The sequence below is a fragment of the Labeo rohita genome, chromosome 7 (genome assembly GCF_022985175.1).
Source record: "Labeo rohita strain BAU-BD-2019 chromosome 7, IGBB_LRoh.1.0, whole genome shotgun sequence".
NCBI classification, from domain to species: domain Eukaryota; kingdom Metazoa; phylum Chordata; class Actinopteri; order Cypriniformes; family Cyprinidae; genus Labeo; species Labeo rohita.
The window spans coordinates 36,285,773-36,311,999 of NC_066875.1; the positions used below are offsets into that span (position 1 = coordinate 36,285,773).

Below are 26,227 nucleotides of genomic sequence, written 5' to 3' on the forward strand. Positions count from 1 at the left end.
GCTGGTAGGAAGGCCAGTTCCTCTCCTCCCAGTGCTTTGTCACAGCTGTAAATCTGCAAACAGTGAGAGGGAAGAGAAATATACAGCTTCAAGGCCAGTCACACACACACACCTCAATCTCACACTCATACAGACACAAAGTGGTTTCCTCACGGTTTAACCGTGCAGTCATGCGTGTCTTGAATTGAAAGCATTTTCCTTACAGACACATTTAATACACTGCCTGCATAAAACATCTTTAAATATCAGTGCTGATCGATTGATCGCTTTCACATTTAATGTGAAATGTGAACAGGAACACTGTGCTACATCAGCTTTTTTACCCTCACATGATTGACCGACCCATGTCTACATCTCTATTAGAACTGCAGTATCTATGATATGATCCAGTCCAAAGATCAGCACCGTGCTGCAGTTTTTAGCACATGTGTGTAGGAACGATACAAGCTGATCTCAGGTTATTGTGTGCAGTAAATCTGTTGTCTGGGTTTGATAGATGCTGGTAGTCTGGGAGAGAGGAAAAGCTTTTAATAGCAGCTGAGGCTCTCTGCTTCTGTTTGAGTAGCTCTATTGATCTACAGTAATATAATACAGACGAAAAGAGAGGTAGAGAGTCTGTGCGAGAGAGCAAGAGAGCGAGGCAGAGATTATTCTTTTCTTATATATTATTAGTCATATTACTACTACATGGCTCTCTGGAATGCTTGATTCGGATTGGTCAGTGGTAGAATTGCACAGTCACAACTGCTTTTTGTATAAAGATGCTAAAATGTGTAATTGACCTACACAAAAGAAAAATATTTCAATCAATTCAATATTTGTGTCCATTTGTTTGGTATACAACCACGTAATAAGATTGATAATCATAGTCCGCCTGTCATTTGTGTAAAACAAACCAATGTTTTGAACTTATCTATTATTAGGTTTTATTCATTATTTATTTGAGACAATTTAGGATAACTACAATCTGAACATAGACACTAAAATGTTAAGAAAACTAAATGGATACAGTACATAAAGATGGGCAGAAAGAGAAAAAGAGGGGTAAATGGTGATAGAGATGGAGGAAAGCGCAGAGGGAGGAGCACAGTGGTATTGATTCTGAGGATCAGACCGGACTCAGCGCTTCACTCCGACTCTAATCCACCTTAATCTGGACAAGAAAATGCTGCTCACCGTGCTTTTCTCACACAAACACACACAAGGGCACATTAACACACTTACACATACACTAGCACCGAACACACTCTTTGAAAGTCAAGGCTTGAGAGTGATCTGCCTTATAAACCTCTCCTTTCTGTAAACCCCATTCTTTTTTCCTTCTCTCCGTTGAGCTCTCTCGCTCCTTTACACACATTCTTCACTCTCATGGCAGGTGATTTTGCTAAGGTTGTGGAATTTAGACTGAAGCACACACACCACTGCTTATCTACAGCTCAGCTGATCAATTATTCAATAGAGAGAGAGGGAGAGAGGGCAAAAAGAAGTAGAGAATGAGAAAAGGGGAGGGGGGTTGCAGTTGTCACTTCAAACAGCAAAATTCATGAATCCTCAACAGCAATCATTAAAGTCAGCATGAAATCAAAACGGACAATTCCCCTTTTTTTTACTGGAATATTGCAGTGTTTATTAAAAATGAGTTACCCACGCACATCTTTATTTTTAGAATTCACAAACCCTCATAATCTTTAAGCAAAAACACTGACTTCCCCTTACAACAACATCTCTTCTCTGATGACTTGTGCACTGGCATGAGGTTGGGACAATAGTCCCTTCCAGCAACGTTTCACTAACATAAGCGAGCAGTAATTGGCAAACGGTCTAATCAAGTTCCAAAGTCTCATCCTACATTTTTGTTTTGTTGAGTTGGCACAAGCTCATACAAACTGGGGGCCTCGGTAGAAATCGCGTTTTGGCAATTGGAAATTGGCAAGGTAAAGGGCACAGGGACCTAAGTGGTTGGGCCAGGCGCCCTCAGGCCCGCTCATGGCGCTGACACAGGTTGTTTAAAAAGCAAAGAAGGCCCACACACTATGAGGGTGAAAAAAATGGAATGGATTTTTATGTGTTAACCCTATACTGTATCATACACTGCTGTTCTGAAATCTAGGATGAGTAAAATTTGTAATGTTTTTTGAAGTCTCTTGTGCTCATCGAAGTTTCATTTATTTGATCAAAAATGCGGGAAAAAAAAAATATTGTGAAATATTATTGCAAATTAAAATTACTTTTTTTATTTTATTTTAATATACTTTAAATGTAATATATTTCTGTGATGCAATGCTGAATTTTTATCAGCCATTACTCCAGTCTTCAGTTTCACTCAATTTATGATCACATGAAATATTATCAGTGGAAATTTGGAAACAGTTGTGCAACTCCCATCTCATTTTCTCCTCCAAATTTTCTCGTCCTACATCGCTGCAGAAGTGACGACCCAGTGTTTACAAAGTGAACATGCAAAAAAAGATCAAACGCCCTTTACAAAAAAAGGTAAAACAGTGATGTAGGACGATTTGGAAGTTGAAGGAGAAAATGAGATGGGAGTGTTTGAACCGGGAATACACAGAGTTCACGCAGAGCTAGGCAAGATAAGCATTTCAGGTTAAAAAGTATAGAAATTGTAATTTTTTTTTTAGAAAATGACCATTCGTTTTGCTAGATAAGACCCTTCTTCCTCAGCTGGGACTGTTTAAAGCCCTTTGAAGCTGCATTTAAACTGCATTTTGGAAGTTCAAACTTCTGAAGTCCACTATATGGAGAGAAATCCTGAAATGTTTTCCTCAAAAAACAATTTCTTTACAACTGAAGAAAGAAAGACATGAACATCTTGGATGACAAGGGGGTAAGAAAAATTATCTGTAAATTTTTGTTCTGGAATTGAACTTCTTTCAGCTTTGCATCACAGGAATAAATGCTATTTTAAAAGTATATTAAAATAGAAAACCGCTATTTTAAATTGCAATAATACTTCACAATATTACTGTTTTTTTCTGTATTTTTAATCAAATAAATTCAGCTTTGATGAGCAGAAGCAACATTAAAAATCCTACTACTCCCAAACTTTTGAACAGCAGTCTATTTGATATGCAAACTGCTAAGGCCTCTAAATGATCAACATAATCAAAAATAATATGCAGAATCACTTTAGAACACAATCTATTACATGCCTTCTTTTAGCAAGTAAAAGGCCTTTTAGTATAAAAAGGTCATGGTTCACATATTTTATTACTATGAATTGCATTTTTTTTGTTTAGTTTAGTGCTATCAGTTTGAGGAACATTTATTTGTATATCTCCCAGTCATCACTGTATTGCATTGTATTATGTTTTTGCACATATTGCAACATTGCTTTAAGAAGACATATAATTGGGAAATAACAGAGGGACATTTCATCTTACTTTTTGGTCACATAAATATCAGCAACTGCACCAAAATGCATATTTTTGGTCAGTTTGAGTCTAAAGTGTTTTTTCCTCTTTGCATGTAGGCTCTATATTCATCATACTATTCAGCTAATTTTTCAATGCAGACGTAAGCTGTTTTCTGGTAATGTGTTAGGCTTCATAAGCCGCTGTAAGGAAACAACGAGAAGAATAACAAAGTGCAGTAAATGGCAAAACTGTTTGCACTACAAACCATTGTGTTCATAATTAAGATAATACATATGGAAAGACACACCAATTTGCAATGTCAAGCAGCAAAACAAGCTGTTTTGTACAGCTAAAAACAGCTGGAAGTGGATGAGACCGGAAGCCAGACACATTAAATTCGCAAATGCCCGTGCCTGTTCTTATGGGAAACATAAGTTGGATATGAGCCATTAAAGCCTGATGTCTCAAATATGATACTCAACAAAAACATCTATGCAGATTTAATTTTTTTTTAAGATTTTGTCTGAAGATTTAACAAACTGTGATTTTATATGTCAGACTTTACTTAAAATGGGTGGTGAAAAACATTAATAATTTAGCCCCCCAAAAAAGAACTTTCTGAATGACATTCGTTCCAAATACAGTATGTTCAAGCAGGGTCCATCTCTGAGAAAGAATGCGCAAAGGGTTGGTTGATTCATGTTCTGTCAGATCTGCCTGCTCAGCTCGACCAACAAGCATCACCGGGGGCGTGATACTAATAGTTCTGACAGCAGGGAGCGATCGGCCGAGCCCTCAGAGTCGATACCCTCAACACTATGAGCAACCTGCAGAGCCTACTGCAATACGCACAAGCCTCAGTGGTGCAACAAACCCACCCACTGTTCTTCTCTGTTTCTATATCACCCCCAGCACAGGACTTCCCTTCATTTAAAGCCTCACACACACACAGAGGGAGAGTGCTGGCACTGCAGGAGCGTTGCCAGGGTGACAGAAGGCTGGTCTCCACCCTGCAGGCCTCTCCCCTCCTGAACATATGCTGCACCAGTATTATCACACACATACAGTGATAGTCAATAAGACAAGTGATCTCTCGCTCTCTCACGGTAACAGACGTGATAATAGTCTATCGCTCACCGCAAACACTCACTGCCTCTCATCTGCCTCTGTTTAGACAGATTTTACATCCATCCTCAGTTTTTGTAATTGTCTTTCCGTCCGTCAATCATCACAGTGGCTTCAAATTACTGTGCGACATACTGAGTCCAGTCACACTGTGGGGTTGGGTGACAACGTTGGCATCACCCTGGTTACAAAGACAGATGACAAGGCAAAAAGAAACCATGCAGCTTGGGTCAGCTCCTTCTGTTACTGCTGACACACACACACAATCAATATGCATCACTCACACAGACGCCACCCTTCAGTTCCCTGCAGCTGTTGAGTCAGGTCCTCTTTAATTATGTGAGTGGTACAGGAAGTGTGTGCTTCAGTGCAACCAAGCACATGGGAAGGCCTGAAGTTTTTGTATTTTGAGTGTGCAGGAAAATGTGTAACTGTACTAGGATAGCTTTTGCTCAGTGGAAGTAACAGTCTCACACCTCTTCCCTGATGCGACATTTAGTCAAAATGGTAATTTCCCCCAGGAAAGCTGATTGGCTTGCAAGGCATTAGTAACATGAACTAACAATGAACAATTATTTTTACAGCATTTATTAGTTTATCAGTAATTAATTAATTGGTTAATTCATAAATATATTTTCAAAGTTTTTTTTTTTTTTTTTAAAGTCTGTTATGCTCAACAAGGCTGCATTTATTTGCACAGTTTTGGTCCAAAGTGCCACAAGCATCTACAATGACACATGTGACCCTGGGCCACAAAACCAGTCTTAAGTCACCAGCCACGGTCCAGGGTCACATATATCTTCATCGACCGATGAAGTTTGAGCACCTATTAGACAAGATGAACAGACGCTGATTGGAACGAAACTCAGGGGGCCTGTTTGACTCATGGCCCAAAAGGTCTGTAAGAAATTTGAAAGAAATCGGGTACTGGGGGGCGATATCGCATTTTTCAAGGGTGTAAACAATTGTACATTGCACGCTTTTTCGCACATACACGTGATATTATCATATGATAGAACTCCTTATTCCGGACAACTTTGGCTCTAGAACCACTGCTGTCAATCAAACTGTTTGTTAAATGATTGAGATGTTAAAAAAAGAGAAAAAAAAACAACCTACTTTTGCAAACTAGTCCTAGGTTTTTCGCTAAACCTGGAAAATATAAACTGCTGTACAATCGTCTGGACTCTTTAGGTCAATAATTATCAAACAAAAATTTAAATTTACCCTTTGGGAAGCTTTAATGGGCTTGTTTAGAAAAGGGGCCTGTCCAAATCTATCCAAAATCCTATAAAACCTTGAGGAAAACTCAAAACTTCACGAAACCTGCTGCAAAAGTTTAAAGAGATCGGACCACAGCTTGCCAAAAATGGTTACAGCCTTGCTAAATAATGTCTTTTTAATGTCTTAAAGCGAATGAACCCCAGTAATCGCTGCTTGCAGCTATATTTTTTTTTGTTTACTTCGTGCACAGAAAGTATTCTCATAGCTTCATAAAAGTAAGGTTGAACCACTGATGTCACATGGACTATTTTTACAAAGTACTTACTACCTTTCTGGGTCTTGAACGTGGTAGTAACATTGCTGTCTATGCAGGGTCTGAAAGCGCTCAGAGTTCACCAAAGATATCTTAATTTGTGTTCTGAAGATGAACAAAGGTCTTACGGGTTTGGAACGACATGGGGGTGAGTAATTAAGATTTTCATTTTTGGGTGTACTATCCCTTTAATTCAGAAGTTCCCACTTCAGAAAGTTTGGTCAGTCTCACATCAGCACATTCCAAAAAAAAACCCTGATGATGAGCATGAAACATTTTACAGACGCTTTTATCCAAAGTGACTTGAATGAATGAAGGATACACCATTAACAATTCACCCCAACGAGGCAATAACACAAAGCCCTAAAACTGCTCAGAAGAATACAGCAGGCTAGAGCAAAGATAAAAGTGTCAGACATAAGAGATAAGTAAAATAATAGAACTTCTACATCTAAGCTGCTCCAGTGGGAATGCAGCTGCTGGCTCCTTAAGGTTATCTACTAAAGAAGAATCCGTTTAAATATAATAATTCTCAGTCGACAGCCTCTAATGCTCAGGGCTGCTGCCATCTACCGGAGGCTTTGCATCACTGCAACTACCTCATCTTTACCGCAGTACACACCAACGCCCACACAGAAGATGATTATTACACACAGGGGTGTTAGATGCTCATTAACCGACACAACAGGGGGCTGAAGCCGAAAGAAGAGATACGGAGTGAGAGTCTGTGCATGTGCGCAGTCATTAGCTCTTTAAGGTGTGAGGTGGGGCAGTAACAGCGGGCCAGTAGCAGCTAGAGAATCTGCTATATTGATTCAGAGGTTAAAAAGGTTTGGATGATTAATTAATTGAGCAATGTAAGCACAGAATTCACCAACCGGGTCCTCAAAGACCTTCACTGACTATAAAACACTATATATATCATCTTTTCTCAACGATATAAACAGAGGGATTCGTTGGAGGAGCAGCATTTTATTTCAATCACTTTTCAAGTGAAATTACCCCCTACTGTACACCCTTCCTGGTGTTTCTTTGCAGTCTCCGTGGCAACAAACCCTTCAATCACCCAGGCGATTGGCGAGATCCATTGCCATCCCACAGCGGCACCCTGTCGGCATGACAACGGCGAAACATGCTGCCTCTGCTGTTTCTGAGGCTGAGTAAGAGAAACAGTAGAGGCCTCCAACACACATTCATGCACTGTAAAATATACACACCATAAACTACTGCAAATATTTCGCAACGGCATGCTGATGGTGGGAACTAACTCACTGACCTGCTAATGGCCTGTTAAACAGGGACTGAATTATCCTCAATGTCTGAGTCATCATTTTGAGCTCTTCCAAGCGATTTGCCGCAGTCTTTGGCAAAATTAATGAAATATAACCCTAACTATTCCTCCCTGTGGCCCAGCTTTAGAACGATGATGCTTTGAAGCACAGATGTTTCTAAAGTCTGCAAGACAACAGAAACCACAGTAAGATGTCCGTCACATGCTCTCTCTCTCTCTCTCTCTCATTAGCACACTGTTGCCGCATGCCCTCTCCTCTCGCTGCTGTTACTCATCTGCTGCTGTTTGTGTGGCAAAAGCTTAATAAACACAGAAACGAAGCCCCGTGCAGAAAACCAATTAACACTGGCGGTTGTTGTTTTAGAGCTCATCAAACCAGGCACTGTGAAAATAATAGCACAGACGTACATCTCATTGACTCTTAATAGGTTACTTTGGCTTGTAGAGCCTGGTTTGCTGTATGATGTTTTTGTTTCAGCTTGATGCTCGATGAATGCGCACTTGTTTGTAGTGGATAAACAGAATAAGTGCTTTGTTAGGGCAGTCAGTCGGCTTTGTTGAGGATTCCCTGTTGCACGCTCCCCTTGAAAACATAAAGGTGGAAAGATAAACAAATGCGCTGGTGTTCAAGCAAACAGTACACACACATGCACAAACACCAGTGACGTGTGACCCATTTTGTAAGCGCTGATGTTTTTCCTTTGTAAAGTGACTCATCAAATACGGTTTATAGACAGAGATCTGGCTGCAGAAAATCACTGTCCACGGGGGACCTTCAGGTCTGTCAAAATCAGGTGGGAGGATTTTTCAGCAAAGTTTTTAAAGCTAAGAAATGATTATGTAACCTAGCAGCTGCTCCACAGGCAATTGGTATTTGGATTTACACCAACACAAATAAAAAGATTTATTATTTTGGGGAAGGAAAATATGTATAGATGTATAATCAGGGCTCTACACTTACTTTTATTTTTAGGAGCACTTGTGTTCCTAACTTAAAAAATTTAGGAGCACAGTCAAAATTCCAGGAGGACCTTTTAATCAATAATAAAAAAATCTGATCAAAAATTTTCTGACTAAATTTGACTAATATCCCTAAAGTGATATACAGGGGAATTTTGTTTTTACCTTTGTAATGGCATTTTTCTGACTTTATTAAAAGTATGCCATCTTTTATGTCAAACTTTTTAAAAATTATATATTTTTTAAGATTTTAAAAATTTCTAATTAAAACAACGGAATAAGAATAAATTACCAATCAAATGAAATCAGTATTATCAAAATTAATTTGAGGTGGCATAGAAGAACACAAAGGTGGTCTGTAGGCGTATTTTCATGTTTCATGAGGCTCAGGCTCAAATTCATAAATTCATTAAATATAAAATTTTGAATACAGAAATATTAAATGATTAAATAACTGAAAAGACACTTTAAAAATGAAACTACATCTGCCAGTAGGTGGCGGCAAGTCACTGATTTAATTACTGAATCATATCATTCATTTGATTCGTTTGAATGGCTGATTCATTCAGGAATAAAGCAAGTGACTGTCTTTATGAACGAGAAATTGAATCATTGACTCACTAGATTTATTTAAAAAGGCATGTTTATTCATATACGAAACGACTCTGTGATTAAATGGAAAAGTGCAGCAGCTCAGTTGTGACTTGTTTCAGACAGTTTCTGACAACAAAATAGAGCAAAATAGAGCAAAATCATGCAATAGCGTCATAGTTAGACAATATGTCACTTAATATTAACTTATTGTTTATTTAACTATTTTATTAAATAAATATCTCATTTACAAACTCCCTTTAAAATCATTAAAAGCTGTCACTCATCTTAGTTCACTACTACACTGCACAATGAATCTCTTACTTACACTCTCTTTACACTTTATGAAAGAATTTGTGAGATATGTCTTTGATACATTACTCAACGTTGCAAAAACTCGTAGAAAACTTTGAAGCTCCCCCACTGCAAAAACAAATATGCTGATCGGGCCAGTCACACTGGTGCTCCTAAATATTTTGTTTAATAGTCGCACGCAGTAGTTTTCAGTCGCAAATGTGACTGAAATGGTCACACAGTAGAGCCCTAATAATACCTATAATTTAGGCTGGAGATGTACTTTAATGTACTGAAAGAGTACAGTATGTAATATGCTAACTAGCATTTCATTGATTGTCAAATCAACCAACACTTCCCCAGCTCAAATTTCTAATTTTGTTAATATTTTTCAGTAGAAAGAGCAACATATATAGTAATGAAAGCCAAAATATTAAATGTCACAGATGTATCTGTGTATTCCACTATTTTGTAGAGGGAAGTCAAAATGACAAGTTTAACCTGAGATTTGAAGCCAAATTACAAAGAGGTAAAAATGACTTAAGAAAGCTGGCATCCTTATTTTATTTTTAGATACAGATATTAGTAGGTCTTTGTTGCATTAAATGCCAATGGGGGCAGTTCAAAAATGGGAAAAAGCACTTTTTCGCCTCAAGTTTGCATTCCTGTAACTCAAGAAGTATTAAAGATATTTTAATATCCTTTTAGATTCTGGTTCTTAACAAACTTTCCTTTTGATACCTTCATTTTAAAGGCGCTCGACGGTTCAGTCCCAGAGATGTGGAGATCTCAATGCGGCTTCATGAGAAAATTGTAAAACTAGAAATGTATCTCATTTTTCCCAGCTCAAGTTGGGAAGTCAAGTCATGCCTGTAACACTAAAGATATTCAAGATTCATCTTAATATCCTTCATCTTCATATCCTTGTAGATTCTTAATAAACACTTCTTTGGGAATCTTCATTTTTAAGGTTCTATATGGTTCAGTCACACACATATTGGGACCCCAATGTAACTCCATGTCCAAATTTGTGAATTTTACCCATTTTCAATCGTCAATAACCAAATGTAGGTAACTTTTTAAACAGCTGATAGTTATTGTGCTTAAAGAGGAAAGTCTGAAGAACAAATAATACTGAAACTAAAAATGTACCTTAAAAAAGACAAAAAAAGACAAACAAAATGTATATTCATGTCATAGTTAACATAGCTGAAATTCTGTATCTATAATTCATTCTACTGCACAAATGTGATGGACCAAAACGTTTCATTAAAGTTGCAATGAAATGAAAAGAGTGTAACAGATTATCATCAATTCTTCTATTCATTGATTGTTGACTGGATTCTGAGATGTGCCAGTCCATTTAAAAATAGAGGCAGATCTGAACATGATCTTGCAGTGGATTGTAGGATTGTAAGTGGTGGGGTTTAAGCAGACAAAAAACATTAGAGACATCCAGCACACATCAACAAAGAAGTTAACCGGAATATCAAGTTATGATATTGTGATTAAACATTTTGAGGTAAAAAAACAAAAAAAAAAAAACCCCACCAAAAACAAATTAAATGTAAAAATAAAACATACGCATGGATGAATAACTTGCATGTAGAAAATCAATAGGGTTTCAAATAGAAATAGAAATTTCAACTGAAACGGCCCGGTATATTACAAACACTCTCCTCATCATTTAAAGGCCAAAGCTCATAGAAATTCAATGAATTAATTTAGACAGGGCTTTTGTGAAATAATAGTGCTGATTCCAGTTAACTTAACTTGATGCCAAGTGTTGATGAAATGTTGACAGAGCACTTTAGAAAGATCTCTGATACATAATGCAGTCAGTAAAGAGAGATGACAGTATTGTGCTGCATGTGGAATATTCTTAAAGTGAATGTGTGAGCGAAAGAGAGAGAGAGAGAGAGAGAAGTGGGGCAAATATGACACAGAGCTCAACAAATAAATTAAAAGAGAAGGCCGCTTCCAGAACAACAATTTACAAATAATTTACTCACCCCCTTCTCATCCAAGATGTCCATGTCTTTTTGTCTTCAGTCGTAAAGAAATTATGGTTTTTGAGGAAAGCATTTCAGGATTTTTCTCCATAAAATGAACTTCAGTGGTGCCCCGATTTTGAATTTCCAAAATGCAGTTTAAATGCAGCTTCAAAGAGCTGTAAACGATCCCAGCCAAGGAAGAAGGGTCTTCTCTAGTGAAACGATCTGTCATTTTTTTCAAAAAACAAAAATGTGTGATGTGTTCATTTTGGGGAGTGATTCGTTCAGTCGCGCATGCGCAACATCCTATTAGGTTCTGTACTGGAATTAGTTCACCTGTTTAGAGTCTTTGGGTTTTTGGAGTCGTTTGTTCATCTCATGGGGCAGTCACGTGATGAACGAACGACTCAAACCCGAAAACTTGTCAGATAAGAGGTGAGGTGAGCTAATCACAGACTAAAGACCCAGGTAAACAATGAATTAATCTTTTTCTGTTTCTTATAGCATTATAGTTTTGTCTTGTTTGTAGTGTGATCAACTTTTGTGAAAGCATGTAGATGTGTTAGGGAAGTAACACGTAACATTTTAATTATATTTTGCTAAAATGAACGAAATGACTCGAAAAAAGATTAGTTCATTTTGCTAAACGAGATTCAAAGGTCTGAGTCGGTAAAATGATCCGAACTTCCCATCACTACTATGAATCACGTCTAGAGTCACGTAGAGTATGGCAAAAAACTCTATTTCATTTTCTCCTACAACTTCAGAATCGTCCGACATCGTTGTACCTTTTTGTTTGTAAACAGCATTTGACTTACTTGCTCTTTCTTCGCTTTGTAAGCCTACGTTCCGCGTGACCTTTCGAGTGATTCAATAGTGCGTAGCGCGTGAACGCGCATCCCAGAGCCTGTGCTACACGTGCTTTTGTACATAAAAAGTATAACATTTTTTTATTTTTCAAAAAAAAATTACAGATAGTTTCACTAGATAAGACCCTTCTTCCTCGGCTGGGATCATTTAGAGCCCTTTGAAGCTGCATTTAACTACATTTTGGAAGTTTAAAATCGGGGTACCAGTGAAGTCCATTATATGCAGAAAAATCCTGAAATGCTTTCCTCAAAAACCATAATTTCTTCACGACTGAAGACAGAAAGACAAGAACATCTTGGATGACAAGAGGGTGAGTAAATTATTTGTGAATTGTTGTTCTGAAAGGGCAGTTCTCCTTTAACAACTACAACAACAAAGGTTTGTTGTTCTCAACATATCCATAGAGGCCTTTAAGACTATCCAGCAGAAAAACTAAACATTTAAGTCTGCAAGATATAACAATGGATAAACACAGCACATGGCCGTCAACTGATCGGAAATGTTTCACACTGGTTGCAGAGCAGCGTGCCATCCTTATGGCTGAGACCTGCGACAACAAGTGCATATGATCACACGTGTACATTCACACATTCTGGGTGAACAGCTGATGGGATTCTGACACTATCTCTTTTTCTAACACACAAATGTAATCCCGCCTGCTCGCTGTGTCAGAGCAAAATCTAATTAATCAGTTCACACACACAGTGAGTCACACACCCTGAAGCAGTGTTATTATACACAGTTCTGTGATGCTTTGGTGCAGCCAAATTGAAATGACTAGAGGAAAGCCATGCATCACTCTGAAGGAACACCTACTACAATGACTCATCCAATAAAAGCTGGAAACCCCTTACATTATGTAGGTAATTTGTTTTTTTGTGTTTGAGTTTGTTTAACTGTACTTCAAAAACACCCTGAAAAGTGCTCAATCAAAAAAACAGCACGTGATTCGCAGGACCATTTCTCCTGAAGGTATTATTTATCAAATGCAACGAGATTAGCTCTCTGTTGTGAGCTGTAGGATAGAAGGCTTTGGAAAGTATATAAAAAAGCTGATTTGATGCCAGAGAGAAGACAAAGAAATAAAGATGAAGAGAACGACGTCTGTCCTCATTCTACTGTTCTTTGGTGTTATTATCAAGGGTGTCTCTGTCTGTGTCTCTGGATGGATAAGTGATGTCTGGCCTTCTGTTCAAGAATACTTGGGGGATTCTGATCCAAAGAAGGCTCATTTTTTGGTTATGACTCTAAAGCCTGCAAAAGCTTTGCCTAAAGCAAACCCGTATTAAAGCTGAAAAAAGCTGCTGCCAGCCAGCTTTATTTGTGTCTAGGCAGATTTGCGTGTATGTTCAAAGACAAAGGGGGAGTGAGAAGAAAGCAACAGCAACAGCAAGGAAGATGTGTGAGTGTGCGTGTTATAGAAAGATATCAGAACAAGGCAGCCGCCCCCTCAGCAGCAGAAGAGAGAGAGCATTCAAGTTTCTCCAATAGCAGGGACAGAATCTATAGTACACAAATACACAAAACATTGGAAATGCATCCAAAAAATTCCAGTGGACAAATACAATCCGACCGATTGTGAGAATTAGACATGACATTAAATTTACACAACTAATTTGACTGGACACAACTTTGTCTATCCCTAACAGTCTTGGTTTTATTGCCATATATATATATACACTACCGTTCAAAAGTTTGGGGTCAGTAAGACTTGTAATAGACTTTAAAGAAGTCTCTTATGCTCATCAAGGCTGCATTTATTTGATTAAAAATATAGAAAAAAAACAGTAATATTGCAAAATGTTTTTACAATATAAAATAATGTTTTTTATTTTAACATACTTTAAAATAGAATTTATTCCTGTGATGAAAAGCTGAATTTTTATCAGCTGTTACTCCAGTCTTAAGTGTCACATGATCCTTCAGAAATCATTCTAATATGCGGATTTATTATTAGAATGATCAATGTTGGATAATATCAACAGTTGTGCTGCCAAATATTTTTTGGAACCTGTGATTTTTTTTTTTTTCAGGATTCTTTCATGAATAACAAGTTTAAAAAGTACAGGTGTTTATTCAAAATATAAATATTTTATAACAATGTAAATTATTTATTATTAACTTTTAATAAACTTTTAATTATTAACTTAATACATCCTTGGTGAATAAAAGTATTAATTTCTTAAAAAAAAAAGAAAAAAAAAAAGGAAACAATAAAAATGTACCGACCCCAAACTTTTGAACGGTAGTGTATATATATACATATATTTATAAATATAAAAAAATAACATTGTAAAATATTATTACTATTATTTAAAATAACTTTTCAATATTAATATACATTACCAGTCAAACGTTTTTGAACAGTATAATGTTTTGTTTTTTTAAAGAAGTCTCTTCTGCTCACCAAGCCTGTGTTTAATATACAGAAAAAATGAAAATTTTGAAATATTTTCTATTTGAATATATTTTAAAATGTAATTTATTCCTGTGTTTTCAAAGCTGAATTTTTAGCATCAACACTCCAGTCTTCAGTGTCACATTATCCTTCAGAAATCATTCCAATATCCTGATTTGATGCTCAAAAAACATTTATTATTATTATTATTATTAATAATAATAATAATAATAATAACAATATTATGTTGAAAACAGTACAATTTTTTCATGTGTCTTTGATGAATAGAAAGTTCAGAAGAACAGCATTTATGCGAAAAAAGATATCTTTTGTAATGTTTTAAATTTATCATTACTTTTGATTAATTTAAAGCATCCTCACTAAATAATATTAAATATTAATTTCTATAATTTCTTCCACCCCCCCAAAAAAGTTGGTATTGGTATTGTGGTATTGTGTATAATATTACAAAAGATAGATGCTAATCTTTGGATCTTTCTATTCATCAAAGAATCCTGAAAAATTGTACTAAACTGATTTAAATATTGATAATAATAATAAAAATGTTTCTTGAACAGCACATTAGCATTATTAGAATGATTTCTGAAGGATCACATGACACTGAAGACTGGAGTAATGGTGCTGAAAATTCAGATTTGATCACAGTAAAATATTACATTTTAAAATCTATTAAAATATTTTAAATAGTAAAAATAAATAATAAATAATATTAAATATACTGCTTTTGCTGTATTTTGGATCAAATAAATGCAGGCTTGGTGAGCAGAAGATACTTCTTCAAAAAAACACCTTACTGTTCAAAAACTTTCATTTGATTTATTTCTGTAATTGCAAAGCTTAATTTCTCAGCAGCCATTACTCCAGTTATCAGTGTCACATGATCCTTCAGAAATGATTATATGATTATATCTTGATTTGGAGCATTGAACATTTCATATTATTATTCTATGTTGAAAACAACTGTGCAGCATAATATTTTTTAAAAGTAATTTTTAAAATTCTTTGATGAATAGAAAGTTTAAAAGAACAGCATTTATGTGAAATACGTTAATGAAAGTAAAAAATGTATTGTAATATTATAAATGTTTTTAGTTTTGATAAATTTAAAGCATTCTTGCTGAATAAAAACATTTAGTTACTTTCTAAAAAAATCTTACTAAGCACAAACTTTTGAATGGCAGTGTACACACACATAAGCGGTAAAGCATGCATACAAAGCCTTACTAACATCTGAAGCGCTCACAAAATACACAGAACATAGCACAAAACGGCTATAAAAAACTTTGAATTTAATCCTTCTTAAATCCAGATTGTGAGAAAGCTTCTGGCTTAGTCTTGCTCATGAAGGATTTTCAAAGAGCAAGAGAAGGGAAATAAGTAAAGAAAAATATGAAAGGCAAAATTGTAGGGGCATGCTTGCTGGTTTGATGACATAATAAAAAACTAAATTCACCCACTAAAAAGCAGAGAAACAGAAGTATTAAAAAGTTGAATTGCAGGTGAATTTCATCTTTTAATTTCACAGTTATTCAGTATGATTCAGCATCATTTGAACTGCCACCCTCTTAGGATGCTCTATATCTTCCCTAGACAGCAATTAATGGCCAATGATTTTTCTCAATTAGTCGTAGCGGCTAATGAAGCTCATTCATAAGCTAGCTCATCAGTGGAAATGAATTTTTAAATGCAGTGGTTACATTTACAATACTCAGATGAACAAACCCCCCAGAGGTTACTTAACTGAATTCAGCATGAAGGAGACACAGATCATTGATAAATGTATGTGACAAGTGTGAGGTCTGACGGATTTCTTGGAGCTACAAATAAGGACAAGCTCAATTATTCTAAAGAAAGAATGACTAGAATGATAGATTGAAAAAGTATCTGAAGGAAAGAGATATTATTAGAGGACAGTGTTCTCTGTTTGAGTGTAGTGGTACAACAGTGTAAAGCAAGTGCATGCCGGGCCCTGAGACAGACCTAGAGATGAGCTATTGATTTGTCACAACACTAGAGAGACAGAAAGAGAGGAGGAATGATACAACATGATGGGGCAGCAAAGATTAGTATCCCAGTCTCAGAGGGACATTTTTTAGAAAAAAATAAAAAATAAAAAAAAATAGTGGGAGGGTAAGTGTGTGCATGTGTCTAAAAGAGAAACAGAACATGACAAAATACCTAGAAAAGTGAAGGAGAGAAAAGGGAAGGACAGATCAATAGTAAACAAGCACATGATTGAGTTGAAAGGGCAAAAGCAGGAGCACTCACAGGATGTTTAGCAGACAGTCTGCCACTCACTGTACTTGTCTGATTCCATGTAGAAGAAATGAACATCTTAGAAGAACAGAAACAGAGAAATTAACCCCACAAAATGTACTAAACAATGACAATCTATTAACTGTGACAGTCATTCAGGAACAAAATTCAAATGGAATAAAAATAAATAAATAAATACATACATACATACATGGAAAACACTGGATAAAAAGGAAAATATTTAAACAACAAGAAAAGATATAAGAGATAAGATATACAACAACACAATAAAAAGGCATGTTTTAAAATCAAATTTTGTGTTAAAACTGTTTTTTCTTTTTGCACAAACACAGCAGTATAAATACAGCTTAACAGTTATGAAATGGATATTTCATAGGAAAAAGCACAGAAACATTTTTAACAAAATGACTCAAATGTGACACTCTTGTGCTGCCACCTAGTGTGCATGGTTTGATTTCTAAAATTCTGTATGTTCACTGTCTCACCTTGCTTATACAAGACAAAATGCCATCCACAAATGCAGTCTTGATTTTGTGAATCTGTCTGTATTCAAGTATGATTTTGGGCAGAGGATGCAGCTTCTGTAGTTGCAAGAGCTAAAACAGGAAAAAAAAGGGAAAAAAGCTGAATTAAAACAAACACTTCACTTTTAATTTTAGTTAAAGAATCAGATGTTATGGGCTAAATGGAGTGCTAGAGATTAAAACAAACAAACAAAAAAAACACTAAAACATTCATGCAGACTCTTTATCTAAAAAAAGTATTTTGTAGCCTGTGAGCCTTTTAATTTTTCCTGCTTATCTACAATTTAAAAGAGTAACAGGTAATCTGAGAAATGGGATAAATTGTTAAACATTTAAAATAACAAACTGCATTATGATTGGTTCAGGATTCCACTCCATATAATGGACTTTTATGGTGCCCCTGAGTTTGAACTTCCAAAATGCAGTTTAAATGCAAAGGGCTCTAAACGATCTCAGCCAAGAAATAAGGGTCTTATCTAGCAAAATGATTGGTTATTTTCTAAAATAAAATGTACAATTTATATACTTTTTAACCTCAAACGCTCGTCTCGTCTAGGTCTGCATGACCACTTTTTTCCAGTTCAAGGCAGTTAGGGTATGTTGACTCCCACCTCATTTTCTCATCCAACTTCAAAATCGTTCTACATCACTGCAGAAGTACTGACCCAGTGTTTACAAAGTGAACATGTAAAGAAGGTCAAACGGCCTTTACAAAAAAAAAAACAAAACAAAAGGTAACACCGCGATTTAGGACGATTTTGAAGTTGGAGGAAAAAATGAGATGGGAGTTTTTCGACATACCCCAACTAAGGTATGTTTAGAGCCCCTTAAAGCTGCATTTAAACTGCATTTTGGAAGTTCAAACTCGGAGGTACCATATTAGTCCATTATATGGAGAGGAATCCTGAAATGTTTTCCTCAAAAACATTATTTCTTTACGACTAAAGAAAGAAAGACATGAACATCTTGGGTGACAAGGGGGTGAGTACATTATCTGTAACTTTTTGTTCTGGAAGTGAACTACTCCTTTAGGTAGCACGGGTATATTTAGCAATAGCCAAAAATACATTGTATGGGTCAAAATTATCAATTTTTCTTTTATGCCAAAAATGTAAATTTCCTACCTTAAATATATTAAAACTTGAACCCTATATATGATGAACCCTTATGACTGGTTTTGTGGTCCAGGGTCACATATAAAAACATTAAATGTGTACTCACTGCAGTTTCTGATGTGGACTGCTGCTTTTTGATTGTTTTGGGAAGCTTCTTATTCTCACAAAGTTCATGTAAACGCAGCTTCTCAAACAAGATCTGAAAAGAAGAGAGATCTGTAATATATATTTACAAGTACAATAAATTATCAACATGTTAGTGACAGAACAAAATCTAACAGACAGCATTTTTGGACATCATAGGGCATCTATGATCATGCTCAGAAATAGCATCAAGGCAGACAGCTAGCAAAGTTTCAAAAGCAATTCAAAACACTGACCAGTCTGAGCTGAGCACTGCTGGACACCAAGAACTTTTGACCTGCAGCCTGGTGAGCCTCCTGCTCTAACTGCTTCAGCTTAGACTGAGAGAAAGAGTGACACTTTCAAATACAGAAAATACAGTAACACCCCCACAGAGAATAATCCAGCAGTGTTTAATTCATTCCTTCCTTTTTTCTGAGAGAACTAGAGGATGAGAGAGATGTACAAAGCAGAAAAATAATAGAAGAGGAGAAAGTGTGAAGAGGAGTTTATAAAATAAATATACACAGAGCACTAGAGAAAAGAAAATGCTGTATATGTACACAGAGCAAAGGAAAGATATATGATGTTCTTTTTGAGAAAGCAGATGCCAGCGGTGGTAGATCTAGTCATTAATATTAACTACACACAACATACCCTCAATTCTCCCTTAGGAAAGATGGACCTGAGAATGTCACTGTTTATAGCTGTTTACAGAATCACACACACTCTTACCCCCAGCAACTCTGAAGTATTTTTCAAGGCCTCCTTGTCCACATGCATTTTATAGTTTTCCATTGCTGAAAGAGAGAAAAAGAGGGAACAATGTTAATGCAGCAAATCAAAATTATTGGCTTTATTGTAAATGCATGACTAAATCTAATTCATTAGACAGTGATATATGGCTCCCCTCTTAAACAGCGCTTTATTTCAGACTGTGAAAGTAAATTTAAAGATATAAAGAATGAATGTGCTGCACTGAAAGTTTATTCAATAGATCAAGTGACTAAAGAATAAGATAAATTTAATTTGTGTCATTACAGTGCCTCGCTCACAAATTACATGATTAAGAAAGAAACTGCATGTGGCCATATCTGAAATAAAACTCAGATGTTTCATTTGCAGCAATTTAATGAAAAACATATACATATTTGAGCACACACTGATGAAAAAAAAATGTCCTGTGACAAAAGTAAAAATGGAAATAAATTTATGATTATACCATGAAATGAACAGATTATGCAAATGAGGTATGATGAAATTGTGAGTTAAATCGTTCACTTTTTTGTTCTCTCTAGAATTTGTTTGCTCAGACCTGCCAGAACTGGAATCATCTTTTGTTCTATGCCAGAATAGAGCTGCAACAGCCCCTGAGTCTATAGACAGAGAGAAAATTGAGAAAACTGTCTCAAAACAGTCTGCATTATGCTTATTTAGAAAAGATTAATTTTTAATTACCTTAAGCTTGTTATGCAGTTCCTCCATTAGATTGTATAGGAGAGACAAGTTTGAGATCACTTGAGTCACCTGATAAAGAAGTAAAGAAAGGGACAACGCCACTGTAAAAGTATAATTTCCAAGTCAAAATTTAGACACACCACTGGGGCTATTTCTGATCACCATTTGTTGAATTAAGCGTGTACGTCTGACCTTGGCTTGCCCAAGCGCAGGTTGCAGTGATGTGGACGTAACTGGATGTGTGCAGTGCTTGGAAAGCAGAGTCTGAAAGCAGGACGCAGAGTCGGCAGGATCTAACAACCATGCTGCAATCTGAGGATCCATCACTTGACACCCCAACACTGCACAGAAAAAAAATGACCCACATTACCACCGTTCCCACATTAAAAGTCTGTATTCATTAGTAAGATTTTCAATGTGGTCTTACACTTTTGCATTCTACTCTGTATAATATGGCAACTGTTTAAATAGTCAGAGATAAAGGAACTTCATATGTGTGCCACCTTGTTTCCAGCTCAAGTCTTTGCTGAAGTGTTTCAGTGCTGTGCGAAGCAGGTCTTTAGCTTTAAAGCACACAAACGGCTTTGTATCACACATCATCTGCATGAGCATCTCTCTAAGGACACATATACAAACAAATACACCGAAAAACACACATCACATACATCACATACAGCATCTGTAACAGCATTCCTTTCAGGACAAACTAATAATAAATAGTACTTTCTGTCTGTGACAGAAAAACTGCAGTGACACATTTGCTGTTAAATGCAAACACCTCTCTGGCTCTTTCTCGTTTCCTCTCCAAATACAAACACACCTGGTAAAGACATCCTGCTTTTGTGTACAGTTTTGTTGGGCCCAGGCTGGTGCCTGCTCTAGTCTGAGGTACAGCACCCTCTCTGGTGGTTCCTCTGAATCTGCATCCCTCTTCAACAGAACCAGCATGCCACACACTGAAGGGCACAGCTTCTTTAAGAGAGACATTGAATAACAACAATACGTTAAATATCTTAATAAAATTAGTTTTTAAAAGAAGTCTCATGCTAACCTAGGTTGCTTTTATTTGATCAAAAACACAGCAAAATCGTAATATTGTGAAATACTATTGGAAAATACTATTATAATTTAAAATATCTATTTTCTATCCGTTTTAAAATGCAATTCATTGTTGCGATGGGGAAGCTGAATTTTCAGCAGCAATTACTCAGCCGTTAGTGTCACATGATCCTTCAGAAATCATTCTAATATGCTGATTTGCTGCTCAAGAAACATTTCTTATTATTATTAATGTTAAAAACAGGTAATATTAATTTACTTAATGTTTTCTGTGGAAACTGTGATACCTTTTTTCAGAGTATTAGATAAATAGAAAGTTCAAAAGTTATTATAAATAGTGGTATTTTGGAACATTATAAATGCATTAACTGTTACTTCTGATCAACTTAAAGCACCCACTGACCACAAAATTTTGAACAGCAGTGTATATTAGAGATGTAAAGGCATCAAAATATTAAAGATATTAAATCCATGATACGATATTTATTGTGATATTTTAAAAAAGACAAATGAAGGAAAGAACATTTTGTACATTTCAAAGTTAAATTATTCTATCTAATGCACTTTGAGTTTAAAATTAAGAGCTCCGACCCAAGTTCTTAACTTAAAAAAAAAAAGTCTACTTTACATTCACACTGGAGTTTTAGGAAGCCAAGCAAATTAGAATATAATAATAATAATAATTTTATATTAATGGAATATTACGGAAACGCAGAAACGGCAGTAGAGCTTTTATTTTGACAGAAAACTCAAATCTAGTGAAATGCTGTAATCATCTGCTGCAAAAATAAAGCATAACTAGAGGTCGTTGCGTTCCTAAACAAGTGCTAAACTCACAGCACATGGAAAAAAAAATTTCACTGCATTCACTGTGAACTAAGACATTCTGAGACACGGAAAACACCGGATCATGGGCTGATCACCTGAACGAAGAGCGTGCTTTGCTTTGAAACATGCAGCGAACACAGACTTGATGAAGGGATCTTTTTGTGCTTTCAGGTTTTAGTTTGTTTGACAGATACTGTGCCAAAGCATAATGGCCCAAAATACAACTTTAAAGACCTTTTATGTTAGAATAAGATGTTTAAATATATTTTAAAAACTACACTTTTTGCCAGGAAGACCTGTCGTTTCATATCGTCATGCGACCACGATAGTGATAATACCATTATTTCCCTAGTGTATATCCACCAAAATTTTAATCATAGCCAAAGCTTCATAGTTTAATTCAGTGAATATCATCTAGTTACTGTAATCACACCTGTTCTGGGTCCAATTGTATGGTGCCATCTTGGAATACCATGGTAACAACAAATGCTTTTACTTTTCCAGCCTCCTCAAGCAAACACTTTCTCTCCTCTTGTGAGAGACAGCCTGTGTCACACACCCTGGGGTCAGAGGTCAAACTAAAGGCCGCCCTAGTGGTTGCTGCAGTTCCATCTTCTTTTCTGTCTGTTTCCGCAGGTATTTCATAGCTTTGTTTGGAGTCTGAAAGACTTGGATCAGAGAGCTTGGGAGGTTTGGAGTGATTTGGTTTATTGGATCCTTGACTCTTTAATTCTTTCTGGGGTCTGAGAGGATGTCTCTGCCTCTTGACCTCAGGCCGTAGAGGTTTTGGTTTCAGGAGCTTTATTGAGCCCTTTACTTTTGCCCTGTGGATGAGCTGTGAGGGGAACCTCAAGGATCTGAGTGTCTTTTTGCACAACTCCTGTGATGATATGATCTTAGGAGCTTCCTGTGAGGGTCCAGGGGGGTTCCAAGTTCCCAGCATGCTTTGAAAATGACTTCAGCTCACCAGCCTGTATGTGTTAAAATATAAACAAACAAATAGAAATAGAGTGAAAGAAGAGGATATTTGAATTCAAACTAGGTCTAATTCACATGTGAAGAAAATATTCAAACGTAAAGCCAATTTCATAACTTCAAAAAGCTTAAATCGGCAGCAGACAGCCATCCACACATAACCCTCCTATTCAGAGTGTGGCTGTCGGCGCCAGACAAATCAGCTTAAAAAAAGCTTCAAGAAGAGAATATGTACACACAGTTCCCAGGCTGTCACTAATAAAGCTCTCTAAAGCAGTTTTCAGGCTGATGCACCCACACTTTTATCGCTGCTAGGACAAGTCTTCGTCTGGGACTTCTCAACCTCTGAATGGCCCCTGTGATTCTTTACATAACGGACATCTGCAGCAAGAGACTTCAATTATTCATTAGTAGGCTGTTTCACCTTAAAAGGAGTTCGAATAAAACTACACCAAAAATTCAGGGTCAAAACCTTCTTGCACACAATAACGGATCCCCAGATAATTGAAGCTTTTTAATGTTCATGCTATTTTTAGAATGTCTAGAACTTGATGTTCTTTGTGTAGATAAGTCTGTAAGCAGGTAAAAGGATGCTGTCCTTTGAATTGTATGTGTGTGTGCTTAGTTCCCTGTCAGTACTTGTTCTTCTCATCAATTGGATGCTCTATTCTTCAGAACCCTGGGGAAGTTTTCTGTTTTTTCTTCTCTGCACAAAGAAAGCCTAAAATTTTTTATTTTATTATTTTTTTTTTTTTTTTACAGAAATGCAGATTGATGCATTAACTTCTATCCCACAGCGTAATGTGGTGCTGGTAATAACACCTCTCTGAGACATCGGAGTACAGGGAGACCCTCAAGACCCTTAAAGACCACTGTTAACCTTTGCTGCATTTGTACACTTTGTAGAAGAAAAGTTCTTTGCAGCTATATATATATATATATATATATATAGAACCACTAGAAGTTAGGGAACCCTTTATAATTTCAACAAAATAAGAGAGATCATACAAGTGCATTTGTTTTTTATTTAGTACTCTCCTCAGTAAGATATTTTACACAAAATATGTTTACATATAGTCCACAAGACCAAAAAAAGTTAAAATAACCACCTTCAAAAGTTTTCTTAATACTGTGTGTGGTTACCTGGATGATCTAGTTGTTTTTTTGTTTTGTGATGGTTGTTCATGAGTCCCTTGTTTGTTTTGAACTGTTAAACTGAGCACTGTTCTTCAGAAAAAACCTCCAGGTCCTGCAGATTCTTCAGTTTTCCAGCATCTTTTGCATATTTGAACCCTTTCCAGCAGTGACTGTATGGTTTTGAGATCCATCTTTTCACACTGAGGACAATTAAGGGACTCAAACACAACTATAAAAAGGTTCAAACATTCACTGATGCTCCAGAAGGAAACATAACGCATTAATAGCTGGGGGGTGAAAACAGGATGAAGATTTTTATTATTTTGTTGAAATATCTTTTTTTTCATTTAATAGTGCCCTTCGGAAGCAACAGAAGATACTTGCCTGTTTCCCGGAAGACAAATTAAGTACAATTTACCTTGATCTTCAAATTTAATAAGTTTTCACCCCCTGGCTCTTAATGCATCTTCAAATATGCAAAAGATGCTGGAAAACTGAAGAATCTGCAGGACCTGGATGATTTTTCTGGAAAACAGTGCTCAGTTTAATGGTTCAGAGCAAACAAGGGACTCATGAACAACCATCACAAAACAAAAAACAGTCGTAGATCATCCAGGTAACCACACAGTATTAAGAACCAAGGGTTCCCAAACTTTTGAATGGGATTATTTTAATAATTTCAGCTATTTTTTTTGGTCTTGTGGACTATATGTAAACATCTTTTATGTAAAATATCTTACTCAGGACAACATGCATTTTTTATGATCTCTTATTTTGTTAAAATTACATATATATATATATAAACAAATGACAAGGAAAGCAGAAAGCTGTAGCCTAGTAAGTTAGCGTTTCCCAATCTTATTTTCTTTCTCTATAACCTCTCTTTACCATATTTTTAGCAATTAGGTTCAAGTAATAAAATGAAAAAAAAAAAAGATAAATGTTCAGATCCACAAAAACAAACAAAAACACATCAGATGACAAAACACATCCAGGACTGTCTTCTGGACTGAAGTCGTAAATTACCTGAGAGTGAGGCTGAATGTGGTGTTGTTGGGGTACTGTGAACTCCATCTTTCGATCTATATCCCCAGCCGGTATCCAGATCGTATTCTTATCTGTCTGGGGAGAACCTGCACGTATGATAAGAAGGGTGAAGAGTATGTAAAACCTGTGCAAACCTGACCAAGCTTATTTCTGCCCAGTGGGTACTGTCTGTTTGTTGTATTTGCTAAATCTAAAACCATTTTAAGCAGCATTTTCTAAATGATTAATAATTATCTTGATACTACTATCTTGATTTAACAAAGAACTGGTTCGCAAGAACAAATTTGTTGCAAATCAGACATTACCAGAGAATGTCTTATATGTAAAATAATATGCCGTCTGGTAGGCTGCACTACGAAGATATTTTTTTTTTTTTTTTTTTAATTTATTTTTGCTATCTAGCAGTCCATCAAGCAATGTACTTACTAGTTCTGCTCTTGGTAATCTCTCTTCTTTCAGAGCCACTATTGTCTTTTCCCTTCTCTGAGTCCAATATTTCACCTGACCTAACACGTGTGTCTTGCACACATTCAAGGACAGAGATGCTTCCATGTATTTCGGCATGTACACAGCTTTCCATTGGAACTGACAATTCAGAGTTTGTGCTATTTTGCCAGCAATGGCTGCTCTCCAGATCCTCAAGCTTAAGTGTTGGTTTCTCTACATTAGACATATGATTACTATGCTGCACTTGGATGAACACATCTTGCTCAGTTCTGGCCTCTTTAGAGATTCCTTCAAAAACAGAATCACTGTTATCTTTCGCTGTCAACCCCGATCGACAAGTCCAAAATGGCTGTCCTACACTGTCCACAATGTCAATCCTCTTTTTTTCTTCTCCAGACGCTGGATGACAGCTCTTAGTAGTAAGCTGCCCAAAGTCCAACTTCTTCACTGGAGGAGCCTCATGTTGATCACAGCCTACTGGGTCTTTTTCAGTGGGGCTTGGTGATTGATTCCAACACCTCTTACCGAAGGTCAGTCTATGGATCTCTGCTTCTGTCACAATGTCTGGCCTAATCTGAGGGCTTCCCACGTTATTTAAGATGAACATATGTAAACTGTCTTCTCCTTGTGCTATTGGTATACAAGGCTGGATGTTGGGCTTTATATCACCAGCATGGTACAGAGGAGACCTTTCATTACTGGTCACATTCTTTAACTTGAAGTGGTTTGAATCTTCCACCAAATCATTAAATACCAAGGCTCTATAGATAAAAAGATAAAAT

General features: G+C 36.3%; 1 protein-coding gene across 1 annotated transcript in view; it reads right to left on the minus strand.

The window, feature by feature from the left end:
• Positions 1-26,227, minus strand: part of poln (polymerase (DNA directed) nu) — a 56,146-nt gene that overhangs the window by 29,144 nt on the left and 775 nt on the right. The window contains 14 exon segments of the mRNA XM_051113685.1: positions 16,724-16,789; positions 17,218-17,328; positions 18,478-18,570; positions 18,752-18,835; positions 19,230-19,294; positions 19,810-19,870; positions 19,953-20,021; positions 20,145-20,293; positions 20,456-20,568; positions 20,773-20,924; positions 22,273-22,770; positions 22,772-22,810; positions 24,978-25,084; positions 25,425-26,206. Coding sequence (XP_050969642.1) covers positions 16,724-16,789; positions 17,218-17,328; positions 18,478-18,570; positions 18,752-18,835; positions 19,230-19,294; positions 19,810-19,870; positions 19,953-20,021; positions 20,145-20,293; positions 20,456-20,568; positions 20,773-20,924; positions 22,273-22,770; positions 22,772-22,810; positions 24,978-25,084; positions 25,425-26,206 — 2,389 coding nt within the window.